At 46.1% G+C, this 20,254-nt stretch overlaps 1 protein-coding gene across 14 annotated transcripts in view; it reads right to left on the reverse strand.

The window, feature by feature from the left end:
* The window catches only part of LOC138745758 (glycogen synthase kinase-3-like), an 84,268-nt gene that overhangs the window by 25,721 nt on the left and 38,293 nt on the right, over positions 1–20,254 (reverse strand). For 2 of the 14 annotated variants that reach the window (XM_069903049.1, XM_069903051.1), the window contains one exon: positions 235–423. The exons of the other annotated variants lie outside the window; for them this stretch is intronic. In XM_069903049.1, coding sequence (XP_069759150.1) covers positions 302–423 — 122 coding nt within the window. In that variant the 3' untranslated portion in view covers positions 235–301. Of the gene's footprint in view, positions 1–234; positions 424–20,254 lie in introns of those variants that run through there. 14 annotated transcript variants of the gene reach the window in all.

A 20,254-nucleotide genomic window follows, 5' to 3' on the forward strand; every position in this document is an offset into this window, starting at 1 on the left:
ATATTTATTTATGAATATTTTCAAAAATATACTTAATAAATGTTTCAATATCATAATATATGAAACTTTTTCTTACAAACAATAAACAAAAGCCAAATGGTCCCTCCCTCCCTCCCTCCTTCCAAACAAATGAATCCGCTCACCATCAAAGTTTATATATCTTTAAAATATATAGTATCCAATTGGGGAAACCATGCTTAAATAAATTTAATAGTTGCATTTATTGTCCTTTTTCTTTTTTGGGCCCCAATGTGGTCCAGGTCTGGCTGCCAGATCTTTACAAAAGTGTCATATTTGTTCTTTACGTTAGATGTGATGTTTCCATGTGTTTCCAGCTGTCCATTTCTGCCGTCCATTCTGCGATAAGTAGAGGGGAGTCCGACATCCAAGTGATCGCACCACTTTTTTTTGCTCCAGCCAATGCTATTTTTATCAATGAGATTGTATATTTGTTCAATTTGTTGCTGACATCCATAACATTACCTAGTAGATAGCACTCTGGGCTGCCTGTGAAAGCCACTCCTGTTATCCCGATTAATTTTTCGGTGATGTCTTGCCAAAATGGCCTCACCTTCACCCACGTCCATGTGGCCCGTCAAAAGGTTCCTGTCTCAGTCCCACATCTTTTTTTGTTTATCATTTACATCAATTCAAGCGTTAACTCAATAAAGAGAATATCATATAACAACAGAATACAAAATGATCCAAAACCTTTGGTCTATTTTCTCCCCACACCCTCCCTCCTCCTCCCCAAAGAATAATACAGTAGGTATTATTCCCAGAGTTATTTGATTTTCTAGCTAATAATTCTTAACCATGAACTAAAAAGAGTGGGTGATGTGGAGGATGTGGATGGACTTTTATTCTCCATATCCATGTACCGTTCCCGATCTGATTCCTTCAACCAGAAGTCTTTTTTTTAACGTGACACCGTTTTGCATTTCATTGTCCCATCCCTCGTTACAAAACTCTCTGCTCTCCACGTTAGTGCTGCACATTGCTTCACTGCTATGTTTGATGTTTATCTAACTTCAGTTTTGTATCTGCTTCATATATATGACCAAGCACAAATATTCTCACGTCCTTTTGTATTTTAATCTTCATAATTTGTCCTTATAATTTACTGAAATCCTTCCAAAATTCTTCCACTTTTACACAGCTCCAAACCGAATGGAAAAAAAAGTCTCGATCACCTGATTACATTGAAAACATTTCTCGGAATAATTGGAGATAAGTCCATTTAATTTATATGGAGTATAGCAGAATTGATGTGGAGATTTTTATTTTTATATCTGGCATTAATCATATTTGTAACTCCCTTGACACAATCTTGACCCTATTCTTGAATTTGTATATTTCAATCTGCTTTCTACCTTTGTTTCAATTTATATAAATCCTTTTCCCCATATTATATTTGATGTCTAGAAAAACTCCTTCCCACATCTGAAACACATTTCTGATGTTTAGGTCATTTCTCTGGGGTAAGATAAAATTGGTGTAAAATATTAGACTGAACCAGTCCATATCCTGCTTTTCTAATTGATGTCGTGCTGTCCTTACTCCAATCTGACCAGCTTCTTTCTGAAATCGTCAAATCCAAGTCCGACTCCCATCTTTTTCCTGTGAACTCTGCTATCCTGGTTTTAAATTTTCTCTCTGGAGAGCATCGTACATTTCATTGATAAATTTGGGTGTATTCCCTATCCAGACTCTTTGTTCCATTTAACTAATTTTAGGTGGGGTCAATGTTGGTCCCCATCTTTCTCTTAAGAACAATCTAAGCGGGAGAAAATAGAAGAAGGTCCCATTGGCCACTCCAAATTTGTGTTTAATTGTTTGAAGAATTTCTTCCGTGTTGCAATCTTCAAAATATCTTATACCTCTGTCATAACACAAATTTAATATTCTATTGCCTTTGTTCATATTTTGACACATTGGTACTTTTCTTGAGATCCCTACCTTTTTTCCCTACATTAATTTCTTGCCATATTCTGAACGGATATATCTGTCTTTTTTTCTCGTGATTTGATTCTCCATTTATTGATAAAATACTTTGCTTCCCTCCTCCATTGTTGTCAGGTTCATGTGGGTCCCACAGGTTGAGAACCAGACCAAAGCAAAGGTACAAAGCACACATTTATTTCCGGGATGGAAGCAGGACAAACCTCAACACACACAGTACGCAGGGGGTAAATATACACTTCCAATAACAAGGGAAAAACTGACAGAGACTGGGGGAAATTACATGAACGTACACATTCAACAGTCAGGATCAAGGTTATACTACGAACCCCCACTCCTTGACTGGTACAGACACGGCTCTTGCTACCTGACCTCGAGTCTCACCCCAACCCAGTGTGGAAGGTGCTACTTATGAGCGACGAGGACTCGAAAGAGGCCGACCAAAGGGGCACATGGTCCTTATAAATTCTGGGGGCAGTACTGGGAGGGCCAGTCACTCAGGGCAGGCTGGGCCCCATTGGCTGCTGTGGTCAATGGCTCAAAGCTAAGTGCAGGGGCTCAGCAGGGGCCAGTCGAGGTGATACACCTGGGCCATTTGGGTGAAGGTCAAGGCTGAGTCTGAGTCTGGCCGGGCTGCCTGCATTGCAGCTCCTGGTGATTTAGGTGGGCCAATTGGGTGAAGGTGAGGCGTGAGTCTGGCCGGGCTGCCTGCACTGAAGCTCCTGGTGATTTAGGTGGGCCAATTGGGTAAAGGTCAGGGTTAAGTCTGGCTGGACTGCCTGCACTGCAGCTCCTGGTGATTTAGGTAGGCCAAATGCAAGGGTCACCTGGGTGACCTTGATTGGCAGGTAGTGTGTCCTCTGAACATGAGTGCAGCAGCGCCACCTGGTGATGGACACTGCCTCTCCATAACACACACACATGTGAAGGCATAAATGCGCACACACAAACACACACACAATCATACAGATGTATACATGCATACACGCATACACACTCACCCACTCCTGCACACACTCACACACAGGCATGCAGATTGATGTACACACACACACGAGTGCATGCACACATATACCTTCATACAAACATGCACACACACATTCATGTGCACACACAAATGAACAGATACACACACAGGCGTGCAGTCACACACACATGCACCTACGCCTCCATCCTCATGAACTCGTGCACAAACACATGTACACATGCACATGCACTCACACATGGTCTCACAGACTCTCACACACAATTGCATAAATCAAGATGAAAGTGGGAAAATGTTTTAGGCAGAAAAATAGATCAAAATGATTGGAAAATGTTACGTAAAGATAATCCCACGACTGCGGAGATCGGGCCGGCACAACGTGCAGAAATAAACAGTGGCATAGAATCATAGAAGATAGGAGCAGGAGTAGGTCATTCGGCCCTTCGAGCCTGCTCCGCCATTCAACGAGATCATGGCTGATCTTAAAGTTCAGTACCCCGTCCCCGCCTTCTCTCCGTAACCTTTAATACCCTTATACTGAAGAAATAGATCTAACTCCCTCTTAAATATATTTAATGAACCTGCCTCTACTGCCCTCTGTGGCAATGAATTCCACAGATTCACCACCCTCTGGGTAAAGAAATTCCTCCTCATCTCGGTCCTAAATGGTTTGCCTATTATCCTCAAACCATGGCCCCGGGTTCTGGACTCCACCACCATTGGAAACATCCCATCTGCATCCATTCTGTCCAGTCCTGCCAGAATTTTATATGTCTCTATGAGATCCCCTCTCAATCTTCTAAACTCCAGCGAGTACAATCCCAATTTGCGCAATCTTTCCTCACAAGTCATTCCTGCCATTCCAGGTATCAGCCTGGTGAATCGCCTCTGCACTCCCTCTATTGCAAGAACATCCTTCCTTAGATAAGGTGACCAAAACTGCACACAATACTCCAGGTGTGGTCTCACCAAGGCCCTGTACAGCTGCAGTAAGGTATCCTTGTTCCTGTACTCAAACCCTCTTGATATGAAGGCCAACATACCATTTGCCTTTTTAACCGCCTGCTGTATCTGCATGCTCGCCTTCAAAGACTGGTGTACAAGTACCCCTAGGTCTCTCTGCACTTCCCCATCTCTTAATCTATTGCAATTCAAATAGTAATCTGCCCTCCGGTTTGTATTACCAAAGTAGATAACCTCACATTTATCCACATTGTCGTGCATTTGCCATGTATCTGCCCAGTCCCTCAATTTATCAAAATCACACTGGAGCTTCCTGACCCCCTCTTCCATCCACACAACCCCTCCTAGCTTAGTTTCATCTGCAAATTTGGAGATATTACATCCAATCCCCTCATCCAGATCATTAATGTAAATTGTGAACAGCTGGGGTCCCAGTACAGATCCCTGTGGCACCCCACTGGTCACCGCCTGCCACTCAGAAAACTCACTAACATGATCCCCAGGATCGCAAACCAGCGTGGTTGGAGGCTCGGGCAGTACAAGACACGCAGCCCTAGAATGGGGCTGGCCAGACTGCCCATTACCAAAGCAAGATCAGGTTGGGGAAGAAGGCAAGAATGCAAGAATATTCCCATGGGCGGGAATCCCATTTACGTTAATCATGCGGCTGATTTCAGCCAATCAAACCAACGGCGAGAATTCCAACTGTATAAAAGGAGCCTTTCCAGCCACAGTAAAGTCAGAGTGTGTGGGTTTGTTCATAGTAGACTCTACAATCACCTTCGTGAGTTGGGCCTTACAATCAACCTGGCCAAATGCCAGTTCAGACTGAGCAAGATTGACTTCCTGGGTCACAGGATTACCAAAGACGGGGCCACACCACTACCTAGCAAGGTGGAGGCCATCCGCAAATTCCCGAGCCCCAGAACGACCAGAGGACTACAGGAGTTTGTGGGGATGGTCAAGTTTTCTCACAGGTTAATCGCTGCAGCTGTTCGAGTGATGTGCCCAATTTTCACCCTGGCAAAGGACTTGACCTGGGATGACTCCACACGAGTATTTGTGGAAACTGCGCTCCAGTCTACCCAGGCCAAACGCACCCACAGCCCTCACAGTCGATGCCTCAGGAACAGCGATTGGTGAAGTTCTGGAGCAGCAGAAAGGAGAAACTTGGCTTCCGCTAGCTTTCTTCAGCAAGCATCTGCAGCCCTCAGGATTTCGACAGAGAGCTACTGGCGCTGTACTTAGCCATCTGCCACTTCCGGTACTTTCTCAAGGGAAGGGCTTTCACGGACCTCAAGCCACTGACATTCACCCTGGCTAAGATCTCCGATCCCTGGTCGGTACCCCGATGGAGACACTTGTTTTACATCTCGGAGTACACCACTGATGTGACACATCTCAGGAAAAGACAACATGGTCACGGACGCCTTGTCAAAGCAGAGTATCTACTGTCTGGCTAATGGACTGGACTTCGTGACACTGGAGAAGGCACAGGAGCAAGACGACGAGATCCCTCAGTACGGTCCGCCGTCACGGGGCTCCAGCTTCAGGACATCCCAGAAGATACAGGTAACACTGACCTCCTGTGTGATGTGGCCGCCAGACAGGTTTGACCCATCGTCCCAAAGGCATGGAGGTGACAAGTTGTCAACTCCATCCACGGGCTGGTGCAGCTATCAATCAGGACTACGGTCTTGCTAAAGACCAGGAAGTCAGTGTGGCATGGATTGTGGAAACAAGCCAGTGGGTGGGCCAAGATGTGCACGCAGTCCCAAACAGACAAGATACAGCAACACACCAAGGTCCTCCCACAGACTTTCAAGTCAATGGAAGGAAGGTTTGACCACATCCACGTGGACATAGTGGTGCCTTCACCAATCTCACAGGCTTTCCACTGCCTGTTCATGGTGGTTGACCGTTTCACCCGGTGGCCAGAAACAATCCCCTGGCTGACACATCCACTAGGTCCTACTCCAAAGCACTCCTCTAGTCCTGGGTACCAAGGTTTGAACTACCACACCACATAACCTCTGACATAGGAGCACAATTCACCCCCAGCCTGTGGAGTGATGATGCCAACCAGTGGGGCATTCAGCTACACCACATGATAGCATACCACTCGCTGTCCAACGGGATGGTGGAGCACTTCCACAGGCACCTCAAGGTTTCCCTTAGGACCAGACTCAAGGACTCCAACTGAGTGGACAAACTTCTGTGGGGTCTGCTAAGCATTCATACAGCACTGCAGAAGAAGACCTCCATACACCCTCCACCGAGCTCGTCAACGGAGCACCACTCATGGTCCCTGGGTATTTTGTCCCACTGTCCAGAAGACAACAGGAGGATACAATCACCTTCCTGGATAGCCTGTGTGCACAGGTCAGTTACCTGGCTCCGATCCCACCCTCCAGACACAGGCAAGCCAACTTCAACATCTCCAAAGTCCGTAAAGACTGTGAGTCCATGTTCGTGCACAGAGGGCCAATACAGAAGCCTTATGAAGACCCCTTCCAAATCATCCCAAACAACAGAGCCATCTTCGAATTAGACATTGGTGGCAAACCATAGGTTTCCACCACAGACAGGCTCAAGCTGACACACGCGAACCCGACACAACCTGTGGAGATGCCAGCACCTCGTCACAGAGGCAGATCTCCAAAGGCATTGAGGACTGCATCCACGGACACTAGAAACTGTAGCAATGTTTCTTAGGGGGCGGGGTGGGTCATGAACCGCCACCACGGAAATCAGGCTGGCACAACGCACAGTAACAAACAGCGGCATAACTCATTAACTTGACACCCGTATCACGAACCAGCGTGGTTGGAAGCTGGGGCAGTACAAGTCAGGCAGCCCTAAAATGGGGCTGGCCAGGCTGCCCAGCTAACAGAGCAACACCAGGCTGGGGAAGAAGGGGATTCGTATGGAAGAATTTTCCCGTGGGCATGAATCCTGCTTATGTTATTCATGCGGCTGATGTCAGCCAATCAATCTAACGGCGGGAACTCCAACTGTATAAAATGCACCTTTCCAGCCTCTAAAAAGGCAGAGCTTCAACTCCCAGGGCTACAACGCAAATTATTAATGTTACCTACAGATTTGTACAAAATCATTGTTTGCATCAACTCTCTTTAATGCCTCAAAAATTAAAAAGATTTAATATCTTCAGAATTATGTCTCAGATGTGATAAAGAGATAGGTTCTTTTTGTCATTTGACTTGTCTGTGTCTTAAGGTTCAACCATTTGGGATATAAATTAAAGTATTTTTGGAGGAAATATATTAAGGTTAAACTTCCATTGGATCCAATGTTAATTTTGATGGGAAATATAGAGATGAAAATGAAGGTTTACAATGTCTCAAACTGAATTTTAACGATCAACTTCAGGTGTTTGAAGGAAATGTGCAGCCATGATTCGGAGATGGGGGATGGATTTGGGGATTCAGAGCTGGGATCTCGAAATGAGATCTTGTATTCCTCTGGAAAAATAACATAATTTACATGATAAATATCACTTTGGTTTGGAAAATATGGAGCCATATATACAAGAGGTTGGTTGGAAAACTGAAGCTCTCAATGGCTCATCCTGGTGGAGATTCGCGGTTTCATGACAATTGGTTCGAATTTATATTTCTCTTTGATAAGCTCCTTTTCCTTTTTTTTCTTTTTGGTCGACTTGTGAGGGAAGAGGTGATGGGTAGGAAGGAGTTGTGGGGTAATGGAGAGGGAGGGGGTAATGGGTAGGGAGGTGTTGGTGGGCAGGGAGGGGGTGGTGCGTAGGGAGGGTTGTTGGGGAGGGAGGGGTGATGGGGAGGGAGGTGGTGATGGGTAGGGAGGGGTGATGGGGAGGCAGAGTTGGTGGGTCAGAAAGGGTGATGTGAGGGAGGGGTGATGTTGACCCCCAAGTCCGAGGTGCTTTGGTGCTCTTCGAGCAGTGGATGAACTGCTTCAGTAACTTCCTCGATGCTGCTGCTGAGGTGGTCAACGTCGACAAGAAGAAGTTAAAAATCCTCAGGCACGAGTCGGCCAGTGGGCCTTCCTGACAATCCAAGGCAGTGCGACTCACAACGAGGCAATGTCTGAGCTACAGCTGCTGTACAAGACTAAAGTGAACGTGGCATACCCCCGTTACGTGCTGACGTCCAGAAAGCAACAGCCTGGTGAATCCACTGGAGTTTGTCTGGTCCCTGGTCACACAAGGAAAAGACTGGGGAAACTCATGACCACTATATCCCTGACCCAATGCGTGGAAGAACTGATTTGAGACACCTACGTGTGGGATTTGAGGTCAGATTATATCTGGCAACGACTCCTCGAGGAGGACTGGCTCCCACTCAAAAGGCTCAATCAGAACCTTAGACTCAGCCCAGCGCCATACGGTGTCGATCGCGGGCAGAAAGGAACCATCTCCGTATGTTCCACCACAAGGGCCTTCCGCATGGGACTATGCATCAGGCGCTACCGACCTGACTACGGCTGCAATCACGCTGTCAGCATCGTTGAGATGCAACTTCTGTGAGCAGTCCAAGCATTTGTGATGCCTCTGCCCCACAAGGGTGAGCTACATGTTCAGTCTATGGGAAGAGGGGCCATTACCAGAAAGTCTGCAGGTCTCAACTACAGTCCGGGAGCAGTGCGGCGTGCATTCCTGAGGAACTTCTGGCGCTGACCGCATGCGCGATAAGGGGAGCGCCATGTTGTTGGCCATCACTCCCAACCTCGGCACCTCCGCCTACCACCCTGACAACATCACTTCCGACCAGCACTACTCCATTTCCGTCTTCTTCTTCATCGAACATTGCGTGGTCAACATGGGGGTCACCATCTTGGGAAGGCCTCCCTGCTGATGACATCGATGAAGGGATGTCTATCCTGCATCAGTCACCCTGAATCAAGCCAGTCCTCACGCGATCTCAAACTCCATGATGTGGATCAAGTTGAATGGGCACAAAACAAATGGTCTTTTCAATAGCGGCAGCACGGAAAGCTTCGTGTACCCTGACATGGTCCAGAGACTTTCCCTACCAGTCCGACCCATGACCAGGATGGTTTCAATGGTTGCAAGGGACCAACAGACCAGTATCTGGGGGTATTGTGTAGCATCACTTATGGTGGTGGTGTGGGGGGGGGGGGGGGAGTGTTATAACAATTTCATATTGTTAATTTGGCCTCGCCTCAGCGCACGGATCCTTCTGGGCCTTGACTTTCAGAATCAGTTCTGGAGTGTGATGATGGCATTCAGGAGACCCTAAGTATCGCTGACCATCCACAGCCATCAGTGCCCGACACTGCCTTGTGGTCCTAGCACGCAGCCACCGGCACCGTCCTGCGGACTCAGTACCCAGTCTCCGGCACCATACTACAACCACACCATGCTACGGGTGCTGCCCTCCATCACAGTTCGTGAACCTCACCCTGGATTGTAAAACAATGGCCACCTAGAGTAGATGCTATAGCTTGGAAGACATGTAGTTCATCCGGGCTGAGGTTAAATGACTCCTGGCAGAGAGGATCATAGCCCCTAGCACCAGTTCCTGGAGGACACAGGTCCTCGTGGTCAGAGGTGCGGTCAAGCCCTGGATGGTAATTGATTATATTCAGACCATCAACCATTTCACCCAGTTGCATGCGTTCCCGCTTCCCCGTATCATCGACTTGGTCAATTAAGTTGTTTAGTACAGCATTTTTTCGACAGTGACCTCAAGTTAGCCTACCATCAACTCCCCCTCTGTCCAGCTGATCAAATATATACAGGCTTTAAGCAGACGGAAAGCTCTTTCACTTCCTGCGGGTGTGTCTCGGGGTTACTAACGGTGCTTCTACCTTTCAGAGAGTGATGGAATAGATGGTGGAGGACAGACAGCGACGTTCCCCTACCTTGACAATGTCACCATCTGCAGCCATGACCAGCAGGACCACGACGCGAATCTCGCAAAGTTCATGCATATGGCCAAGTCCTTCAAATGCGTGTTCAACACGCAGCGCCTGGCCCTTCTTGGATGTATCATGGTACATAGTGTCATTGCCCCCAACCCAGACCGCATACAACCCCTCATGGAGTTCCCTGTCTCAAACTCCCTGAAGTCGTTTAAGGGGTGCCCAGAGCTATTTTCATATTATGCTCAATAAGCTTCGCCGATAAGGCCCACCCCCTAATTCATACAAACACCTTCCCATTGTCGGCGGATGCCCAGGCTACTTTTGACCAAATTAAGGGAGACATCACAAATGCCACGATGCATGCCGTGGATGAATCTGTCCCCTTTCAAGTGGAGAGCGATGCCTCCGATGTCGCACTGGCTGTCATGTTAAACCAAACAGGCAGTCCGATTATCTCGCACCCTGCACAGTCCCGAACTCCCGAACTCTGGTACTCCTCTGTCAAGAAGGAGTCTCAAGCGATCGTTGAAGTGGTGGCCACTGGTGACACTAACTGGCCGGTAAAAGATTTACTTGTTGACTGACCAGAGGGCAGTGGCCTTCATTTTCAGTGCCAAACAACAGGGTAAAATCAAGATTGACAAGATTCTGAGGTGAAGGATAGAATTGTCCACCTACATCTATGACATCTTGTACCAGCCGGGTAAGCTCAATGTCCCCTCGGATGCCCTAGCCCGAGAGACGTGCGCCAGCATGCATCTCGACCATCTCCAGATCCTCCATGACCACCTATGTCACCCCGGAGTCATGAGGTTGTATCATTTCATTAAAACGTGAAACCTCCTGTACTCCGTTGAGGATGACTGGTCCATGACCAGACACTGACAAATGTGCGCCATGTGTAAACCTCAGTTCTACCGACCAGAAAAGGCACACCTCATCAAGACCGCCCGCCCTTTCAAATGACTCAGTATCGATTTCAAGGGCCCCCTCCTGACCACAAATAGGAACGCCTATATCCTGACGGTGGCGGACAATTTCTCCAGGTTCCACTTTGCAACCCCCTGCCCAGATACGACCTCAGCTATGGTCATCAAGGCCCTGAGCAGTACCTTCTCTCTTTTTGGGTGCCCTGACTACATCCATAGTGACCGAGGGACCTCGTTCATGAGTGAGGAAATGCAACAGTACTTTTTTGGCCTGAGGCACAGCCACCAGCAGGATCACCAGCTTTAACCCCAGAGGTAATGGCCAGGTGGAAAGGGAGAACAGCACCGTCTGGATGGCAATGGCCCTGGCCCTCAGATCTAAAGATTTGCCAGTATCCCGCTTGGTAGGACGTCTTGCCCAAAGCCCTCCATGCCATCTGGTCTTTACTATGCACCGCTAATATGACAACCCTGCATTAACACCTCTTTGCTTTTCCTAGATCACCGAATGGTTCCTCCATCCCTCCCTGGCTGACCACCCCAGAGCCGGTTCTGCTTCGGAAGCACGTCAGGGGACATAAGACGGACCCACTGGTTGAAGCGGTGCACCTCATCCATGCAAACCCTCAATACGTCTTGTGGGGGGGAGAGACCAGCAGCGTGAGTCGGGTAGGGGGGGGTGCGTGGGAGGATACCGGCAGTGTGAATCAGGTGGGGGGGGAGAGACAGCAGCATGAGTGCCAGGCAAGGAGGGAGGGGAGAAGACTGGCAGCGAGTCGCATATTAAAAGTAAAAGAGCCACATGTGGCTCACGAGCCGCTGATCGGCCACCTCTGCTCTAGCTGTTGGTGGTGGGAGGGGAGTGCTTTTCCCGCCCCTGGTTTGCTGGGTTTTGTCCTGCTGCTGTTGTGTTATAGCTGTTACTATGGTTGTGGTGTCACCCCCGCTTGTGGATTATGTTCTGGTGGGTTCCATTTTTATTAAAGGTGGGTGAATGTAGTGATATGATTGTATGTGCTGGCTGCCCCTCTCTACGGGTGTCCTTCTAACTTGGCTCCTCCCTTAGTCCTGCCCATGTGACCCCAGCCATAAAGGTCGAGTCCCCTCTCCTTCCCGCTCCTTCCTAGCCTTGGACCCGGGCCAGCAGTCTCTAGTACAATAAAGCCTATCATTCCCCTCAGTCTTTGTCCGAGTCATATTGGGGATAATGAGAGCGCCCAACAATGATCTATTTAAAAGACTGGAAAGAATGGGAACTTGTGACAAAGCATCTGACCAAATAAGGATAAGACTAAATAAAGAGTTTGGGGTCACAAAATCAGGGAATGGGAGAAGTAAACAAGGGCGGGCTTTAAGACAAGGAGAGGAACAGCATTTGAGAGGTTAAATGAACAGTTCCTCAGTTAAATGACCAATTCAATTAAGAAAGGAGTGGTTTATGAACACAAAGAAATGCATAAAAATGAAAGTAAATATATCAGTGAATGTGCCTTGTCTGAAGGACACCCGCTCTTGCAAGAACGTTGAATAAAAGGTTCTATCACTTCACCCACTGACTCTGTGAAATGATTTCTTCACTTAGCTGGGTTTCTCACAGGAATCAGTTACAATTTAATTCTGTTTTCTTCTTCAAATATAATTAACAACTACTTTTCTTGAAGTAACCCTGTGCTGTGGTGCCTATCTATTGCTGCTGGGTTTTGGGGTCCTCTGGACTCCGTAACAATATGTACTGGAATGGAGTAATTCATGTTCTATTCTGTGATTTTAGATGAAATATTAAGAAAGAGAGAAAGTGTTGGGCCTGGACGAGAAGGGCCAGGCTGCCTGTTGCAGAGCTGGAATTGTGAGATGGTTCTAGGAATCATCTTTGAATATCTGTACCATGTCCAAAGTCTGGTAACTCGTCATGTAGAACTGTAAAGTCAGGCAGCTTTTACACCTTAAAAGGAGATTTTCTTTGTGGGGGGGGGGCGTTTCCTCAACTTATAATCATATAAATTATAACAGATCAACATCAGGCAGCTTTTACACCTGAAAAGGAGATTTTCTTTGGGGGGGGGGGTTTCCTCAACTTATAATCATATAAATTATAATAGATCAACATCAGGCAGCTTTTACACCTTAAAAGGAGATTTTCTTTGGGGGGGGATGTTTCCTCAACTTATAATCATATAAATTATAATAGATCAACATCAGGCAACTTTTACACCTTAAAAGGAGATTTTCTTTGGGTTTTAATTGGCTGGTTTCAGTGACATCACAATCGCCATTTACTCTATAAACATCGTGCAGTGGGCAAGTTGTCAGACTACTTCACGACTCTTGGATATCCTGACGACTTAGCTGAACACATATCACGATGCCGCAAAGAATTACACCGATTTACTTCCCATCACATTGGACCATTCATCGAATGAGTACGATCTCAGAGGAACAAGATTTCACCATCTTCCTACAAGATGAGGGAAGTTCAGGTCACTGTCACCCCAGAGAACATCCCATTCGAATTGCGTGGGAGGAGGATCTGCCTCGAAGACCATGGCAGATCCTCCTTAGAAAGATCCTGAACCGGGTGGCAGTGGCCTGCAGAATGTGCTGCGGTCACTCATAGACCATTCCCTGACCGAAAAACATCCTCGTGCACCAGTCAGTTGCTTAACTGACAACATCAACATTACGCTGCCCATCATCTCTGCATCGAAAGTGGATAATAGGTCTAAAATGTTAATAAATTATGGAAGGTTCACTTTCAAAAAACCGAGAGTGCAAGTGTCCTATCTGCTTTTACCTTGAGGTCTGGCAGTTCATGCCCTCTGCATATGAAGTGAATGTGCTGGGTAGAAGAGTTAAGATGTTATTATAACTGTATTCTGAAAGATAGAGCAGACTTTTAAATGATTGCTGTGAATGACTAAGAAATGGGTATTGGGACACTCACACAGACAGGTCAGCTACAACTCACAACATTCCAGACAACTCTCCATTCTCACCTCTTCCCTAAAGCCAGCTCCTGGTCCTCTGCACAATAACACGAGGACCTGCTGTTACACAAACCAGCTGTCAGACGCAGCCCATTCATAAACGGCTTCCCGCCCACAAACAGCTGACGGTGCGACAAGCTTGTCAAAGAGAATGTGGAAACATCATAAGCCTGCAGACCGAGCAAGGGCCCTGATGGCTTGGCTTTAGTGTCTGGAATTCAACTAACCCCGTTCCAAATCATGAAGACTCTCCTCCCCTCCCCGACTCGCGCTGCCAGTCTCCCCCGTTGGAACCAAGGGGTTAAGTAATCATGGAAAATATGCCTATGTACTATTCATTATATATTCATTATCCATTACTATGTAACAATTTACTATTTACTTCAATTATACTGTTTAAGGGAAATATTAATGCAATTAAGTAACAGCCACAGTATGTAGAAAAGTTGGCTGATTATTCTTCTTTTCTTTGGCTTGGCTTCGCGGACGAAGATTTATGGAGGGGGTAAAAAGTCCACGTCAGCTGCAGGCTCGTTTGTGGCTGACAAGTCCGATGCGGGACAGGCAGACACGATTGCAGCGGTTGCAGGGGAAAATTGGTTGGTTGGGGTTGGGTGTTGGGTTTTTCCTCCTTTGCCTTTTGTCAGTGAGGTGGGCTCTGCGGTCTTCTTCAAAGGAGGTTGCTGCCCGCCAAACTGTGAGGCGCCAAGATGCACGGTTTGAGGCGTTATCAGCCCACTGGCTGATTATAGTATGTGTAGAATTTGCTGCCTCCAAATACAAAGAGAGAAAATACTTTCATCCCCAAAGTTACACTGCTCATTGTAAAGCACACATGGGAGTAAGAGGATAGCAGATAGGAGAAGTTAGACAGGATGAGGTTGGAGGAACCATAGGGACAGTGATTTATTCTGAAACAGGCCAGTGACAGGAAGATAAGTGTATTGCAAGGATAAGCGATAAGACTACCATGACTGAGAATGTCAGAGACAAATAAAATGGATAAACCAATTTAGTAGGAATGATGTCATAAGGGTACACGGGAGGTGTTGATTAGAACAGAAGACTATGGCCAGCCGAGAACAAAGAAATAATTAGAAATATCTGGGGTATGAATTGACTTCTGATCAAAACAACAGGATGTTCTGGCCTTGGGGATTAAGATAGGAGGTCCACATCATCGATAATTGCAGAGCAGGAAATTGCTTGAGATAAATCTTATGCAAGGAGTCTATCAAAGAAAGCCAACTCTTGGTCAATGTAACAATGTTGATGTATATAAACAGAAGAGACTGGACAGTAGGTGTGAGTCTTGGGGAATAGCTCACCGAGAAGGTGATTTAAGAAACAAATGACTGAATCAGAGCTCTGTTAAGTTTTATTCTTGTACTATGTAATAAACTGATTGTGAAACCGAATACCTTCTCCTATCACTTCATTCAACGAGCACGCTGGACTCAGACGACACAGACCAAATTGAGGGTAGGGTAAGGCCAGAGTCCGACACAAACTAAACCATCCTGTCCCTCAATAGCTACCCGAGTGTTACCCTGGGCAGGTGTCACTATTTCCCCTTTTACAGGAGGGCCACTACCTGGTGATGCCACCCATGCCTTTTGTCCGACATTCTCTAGCTCGGGAATGGGATCAATGACTGTTTTTCCACTGGAATAGGCTGTATATTTTTAACCTACTCTAATTTTACCAGATTCTCCCAAATATATATTCCATGACAATGGGGTTAAGGGCGTAACCAATGTGGCCTTCATCGTGTGAGGTTGCATCAGACTGAGCATGGAAACTAAGTACAAGGGCACCGAGTGCCGCTATGAACCAAGGATCTACCTGTCTCAGGTGTTCTGAAAGATTGGTGCAATGTTCCAGTCAGCTAGACTTTGCCACATCATCTTCGTGGAAATGTTTTCATAGACAAACATTTATGACCACAAAGCCATCAGGTAGTCGTCAGCACGGAATTCCTGCTGACACAGAGAGACCAGGACTTGATGGATAATGTGGGGTGGTCCTCTGAGCAGAGAATCCAGAGACAGACATCCAGACCTCCCTCTGGTTAAGGAGAGTGAGGCCATCATGGACAAGGAGTGTGGCCTGAAGGACCAGGTCAAGGAACTTGAGCTGCAGCTCGATGATCTTACTCTGGTTAGGGAGAATGAGGCTATTGTAGACAATAGCTACAGGCAGATGGTCGCACAGGGGCTCACGGGATGAGGGTCAGTGGGTTACCGTTAGGAGGAGGAAAGGGAGGGGTCAGATTCATGTGCAAGCACCCAAGTCTGTAATCTTCAGAAATCAGTACTCCACCTTGAATACTGAGGAAGGGGATAGTCAGACTATGGTGGGCAGAGGTGTGGTGTCAAACTCTGTAGGGAAAAAAGGAAATGGGCGATAGTGATACGGTGAGGGTTGGTAGGATAAGGAAAGAGACAAGTTTAAATAATTTGAGGGAGGAAAAGCAGGAAGTGTTAAACAGATGTTGCAGTGAAAATTGTTAGAATGGTAGAGAGGAGGATATGCAGAAGGTAGGATATAGGAGATACCTGAGTTATATTTATTTTAATGCGAGGTGCGTAGTAAGGAAGCTGGATGAGCTAAAGGAGTGGATTGACATGTGGCATTATGATATTGTGGCCATTAGCGAGATATGGTTGAAAGAAGGTTGTGACTGGCAGTTGAATGTTCCAGGATTTTGCTGCTTTAGGTGTGACAGAGTTGGTGGATTAAGAGGGGGAGGTGTGGCATTACATGTCAGGGAGGATATTACAGCAGTGCTGAGGCAAGACAGACTGGAGGGCTCGTCAAGAGAGGCAGTGTGGGTAGAGCTGAAAAATAAGAAGGGTGAAGTTACTATTATGGGGTATATTATAGGCCTCCAAATGGGGAAAGGGAACGAGGAGAGCAAATGTGCAAATAGGTGAGATATGCAAGTGAAATAGGGTGGTGTTGGTTTGGGATTTCAATTTTCCAGACATCGATTGGGAAATGTAGTCAGTAAAAGGGCAGGATGGCTTAGTATTTATGCATTGTGTTCAGGATTGCTTTTTGCAGCAATATGTTGTGACGCCAACTAGAGTGGAAGCAGTGTTCGATCTGTTGTTTGGGAATGCAATGGGGCAGGTGACAGAGGTGAGCGTTAGGGCGAACCAGATCCAATGATCATGGGTCCATTAGTTTTAGCTTAATGATGGAAAGGAATAGGTCGGGTCCGAGGTTGAAGGTCTTCGAGTGGGGGAAGGCCAGCTTTGGAGAAATGAGAAGGGATTTGCAGAGAGTTGTGTGGGCTGAACTTTTTCCTGGAAAGGATGTAGAGAAAATTTGGGGGACATTTAGTGGTGAGATTTTGAGAGTACAGGATCTTTATGTTCCAGTCAGGCCAAAGGGGAAGAGTAAAGGTTCGAGGGAGCCATGGTTTCCTGGTGAAATTAAGAGGTTGGTTCGGGACAAGAGGGAGACCTACACCAAATATAAAAAACAAGGGATTGAGGAGATAGGTAAAAAGGGATGAGGTGTCCATAGCCAATCAGGCAAAGGTGAATCCTCAGGGTTTTTTCAGATATGTGAACAGTAAAAGGAGGGTTAAACATAGAATAGGTCGACTGGATGATGGGACCAGTGAACTATGTCAGGAACCGTATGAGATGGAGAAATATTGAACAATTTGTTCTCATCTGTATTCACGAGGGAAGCAGACATTGGGCTCTACAAGATAAGAGAGGCAAAGGGGTTAGTTATGGAAAGAATATGGATTAGTAAAGTGAGAGTTTTGGAGCTTCTTGGGTCAGTTAAGGTGGATAAGTCTCCTGGTGCTGATGGGATTTTTCGCAGGACTTTAAGGGAGGTGAGGGAACAAATAGTGGGGGCATTGACAGTGATTTTTCAAAGATCACTGGAGGAGGGTGTGGTGCCACGGGATTGGAGGGTTGCAAATGTAGTTCTGTTGTTCAAAAAAGGCAGTAGGTGTAGGCCAAGTAATTATCGGCCAGTAATTTTGACTTCGGTGGTGGGGAAGGTTATGGAGGGTATTCTTCAAGATAGGATGTACAAATATCTGGATAGGCAGAGATTTATTGGGGCACCCAGCATGGGTTAGTGAAGGGAGAATCATGTTTGATGAATCTTGTTGAGTTTTTTGAAGAGGTGAGGAGAAAAGTAGATGAAGGTAGGACGGTTGACGAGATCTATTTAAATTTTAGTAAAGGCTTTTGATAAGGTACTGCATGTAACGTTAGTTAGGAAGGTTCATCACTAGGGATTAATAGATAGTAAGATGGGTTCAGAGGTTGCTGGGAGATAGACAGCAGACAGTCATGGTGGACAACTGTCTGTTAGGATGGAAGCCTGTGACAAGTGGTGTGCCTCAGGGATCGGTGTTGGATACCCTGTTCTTTATCATTTATATTCATGATTTGGTTCAGGGGGTGGTTAACAGGGTAAGCAAATATGCAGACGATACAAAAATTGGGGAAGTGGTGGATGGTGAGGAAGGTTTTCTTGGATTACAGGATTTGGTTTGTTTAGAAAAGTGGACTGATGGAATTTAATGTTGACAAGTGTGAGGTGCTGCATTCCGGAAAAAATAATCAAAATATGACCTATGCAGTTAAGGGGAGGGTGACGAGGAATGAGGAGGAACAGAGGGATCTTGGAGTTATGGTACAGAGTTCACTGAAGGTGGATTCCCATGTAGACAGGGTGGTTAAGAAGGCATATGGTCTGCTGGCCTTCATAAATCATAGCATAGAGTGTAGGAGCTGGAAGGTGATGCTGCAGCTCTTTAAGGCATTGGTGAGGCCAGGTTTTGAGTTTTGTGCTCAGTTCTAGTTTCCAAATTATACGAAGGATATAGATAAGGTGGAGATGGTGCAGAGAAGATTTACAAGAATGTTGCCTGGCTTACAGCATCTGGATGAGAGGGAGAGATTAAGGAGACTGGGACTTTATTCATTGGAATGTCGATGACTGAGAGGGGACTTGATGGAGGTATTTAAAATTATGAAAGGAATAGATAGACTAGACATAAACAAAATCATTCCTCCGAGGGCAGGGAAGTTTGGAACAAGAGGCCATGAGTTAAGGGTAAGAGGGCAAAACGTTAGGAGAAATATTAGAGGATGCTTCTTCATTCAGGGAGTGGTGGCAGAATGAAATGTTCTTCCGAATGAGATAGTTGCAGCAGGGTCCCTTCTGTCATTTAAGAGATGGTTGGATGTGTGCATGGAGGTGAGGGGGTTGGAGGAATATTGGCGGAGAGTGGGAGGATTGAGCTAGTGGATTTGTTCTCGTGAACCGGTGATAACTCGAAAGGCTGACATGGCCTGTTTCCGCTCTGTAAATGGTTATGTGGTTACATGGTGACACAGTTTTGCATTTCAATGTCCCGTCCCTTGTTACAAAACTCTCTGCTCTCCACGTTAGTGCTGCACATTTCTTCACTGCTGCTATGGCTGTTTGAAATTTTTCCAAATTCATTTTTGTATCTGCTTCATAAATATGATTCGTATTTTTATCTTCAGAATTTGTCCTAATAATATACTGAAATCCTTCCCAAATTCTTCCACTTTTACACAGGTCCAAACCGAATGGAAAAAAAAAGTTCCGATCACCTGATTACATTGAAAACATTTCTCGGAATAATTGGAGATAAGTCCATTTAATTTATATGGAGTATAACAGAATTGATGTAGACAATTGTAATTTTATAACTGACATAAATCATATTTGTAACATTCTTGACACAATCTTGACCCTATTTCTTCTTGAATTTGTATATTTCAATCTTCTTTCCACCTTTGTTTTGATTTATATAAATTCTTTTCCCCATATTATACTTGTTGTCTATAAAATCTCCTTCCCAAAAATTGAATATTCTATTCCCTCTGTTCATAGGCAATAACACATATTTACACACTGGTGCTTTTCTTGAGATCCCTACCTTTTTTCCCTAAACATACATTAATTTCTTGCCACATTCTGATCAGATCTATCTGTTTTTTTTCTAGTAATTTGACTCTCCATTTACTGATAAAATACTTTGCTTCCCCTCCTCCATTGTTGTCGGGTTCGTGTGGGTCACAAAGGTTAAGAATCAGACAAAAGCGAAGGTACAAAGCACACTTTTATTTTGGGGATGGAAACAGGACAACAGGGTCGATGTGTCAAGAAAACCTCCACACACAGAATACGCAGGGAGTAAATGTACACTTCTAATTAGGAGGGAGAAACCATCAGAGCCTGGGGGAAATTACATGAACGCACACATTCAACATTCAGGATCAAGGTGATACTGTGAGCTCCCACCCCTTGACCGGTATGGACATGGCTCTTCCTAGCTGACCTCGAGACTCACCCCAACCCAGTGTGAAAGGTGCTACTTACTAGCCATGAGGGAGTCGAAAGAGAAAGAAGAAAGGGGGACATGGTCCTTTAAAGTTCTGCGGGCCGTGCTGGGAGGGCCAATCTCTCGGGGCAGGCTGGGCCCCGTTGACTGCTGTGGCCAATGCTCGAAGCCAAGTGCAAGGGCTCAGCAGGGG

The sequence above is a fragment of the Narcine bancroftii genome, chromosome 11, assembly GCF_036971445.1.
Source record: "Narcine bancroftii isolate sNarBan1 chromosome 11, sNarBan1.hap1, whole genome shotgun sequence".
In the NCBI taxonomy this organism is placed as follows: domain Eukaryota; kingdom Metazoa; phylum Chordata; class Chondrichthyes; order Torpediniformes; family Narcinidae; genus Narcine; species Narcine bancroftii.